Source organism: Wasmannia auropunctata, unplaced genomic scaffold (genome assembly GCF_000956235.1).
Source record: "Wasmannia auropunctata unplaced genomic scaffold, wasmannia.A_1.0 LD324293.1, whole genome shotgun sequence".
Classification (NCBI taxonomy): Eukaryota; Metazoa; Arthropoda; class Insecta; order Hymenoptera; family Formicidae; genus Wasmannia; species Wasmannia auropunctata.
The window spans coordinates 1-467 of record NW_012038597.1 but is presented as its reverse complement, the minus strand read 5'-3'; the positions used below and the strand labels follow the sequence as shown (position 1 = coordinate 467).

Sequence of the window (467 nt, the reverse complement as noted above, 5' to 3'; positions counted from 1 at the left end):
CTCGGATAATAGATTGAAGAAATTATGGCGCAATGTCCAGACAATTGAATTCATGATTATACGTGCAAAAAATTATTTTACATGAGCGTAACTACCTAAAAGATTGGCAACAACATCTACTATGCTCAGTTCGCTAAAATTCGATTTTTTTTCAGCTACAACAATGCTGCTCACAATCGGTCGGTTTTGAACTAAAAATTTATCCAGTTCGTCGAGACAGCAGGATATCTTTTGCTGCATAGTGCCACCGATAATCAATTCTTTATTGTCCTCTTGCATATCTGCGACGAGACCCACGTCACCCACAGCTCCCCACTGAATCGCCAATCCTGGTAAGCCTTCCTCCGCCCTCTTTTCGCACACTCTCTCCATAATGGAGTTGGCCATACCATAATTAGTTTGTCCAGCATTTCCTTTGCCGCAGGAAACGGAAGAAAATACTACAAAATGTCGAAGTTTAGGGCAGA

The 467-nt window shown here is 41.5% G+C and overlaps 1 protein-coding gene across 1 annotated transcript; it reads right to left on the bottom strand.

Moving 5' to 3' along the window:
- Nucleotides 1-35: 35 nt before the first annotated feature.
- On the bottom strand, nt 36-462 carry LOC105460319 (fatty acid synthase-like; the record flags this gene model as incomplete). Its single annotated transcript, XM_011706762.1, has 1 exon — nt 36-462. A coding segment is annotated over one exon (390 nt), but the record flags the coding sequence as incomplete, so codon positions are not given.
- Nucleotides 463-467: the final 5 nt, after the last annotated feature.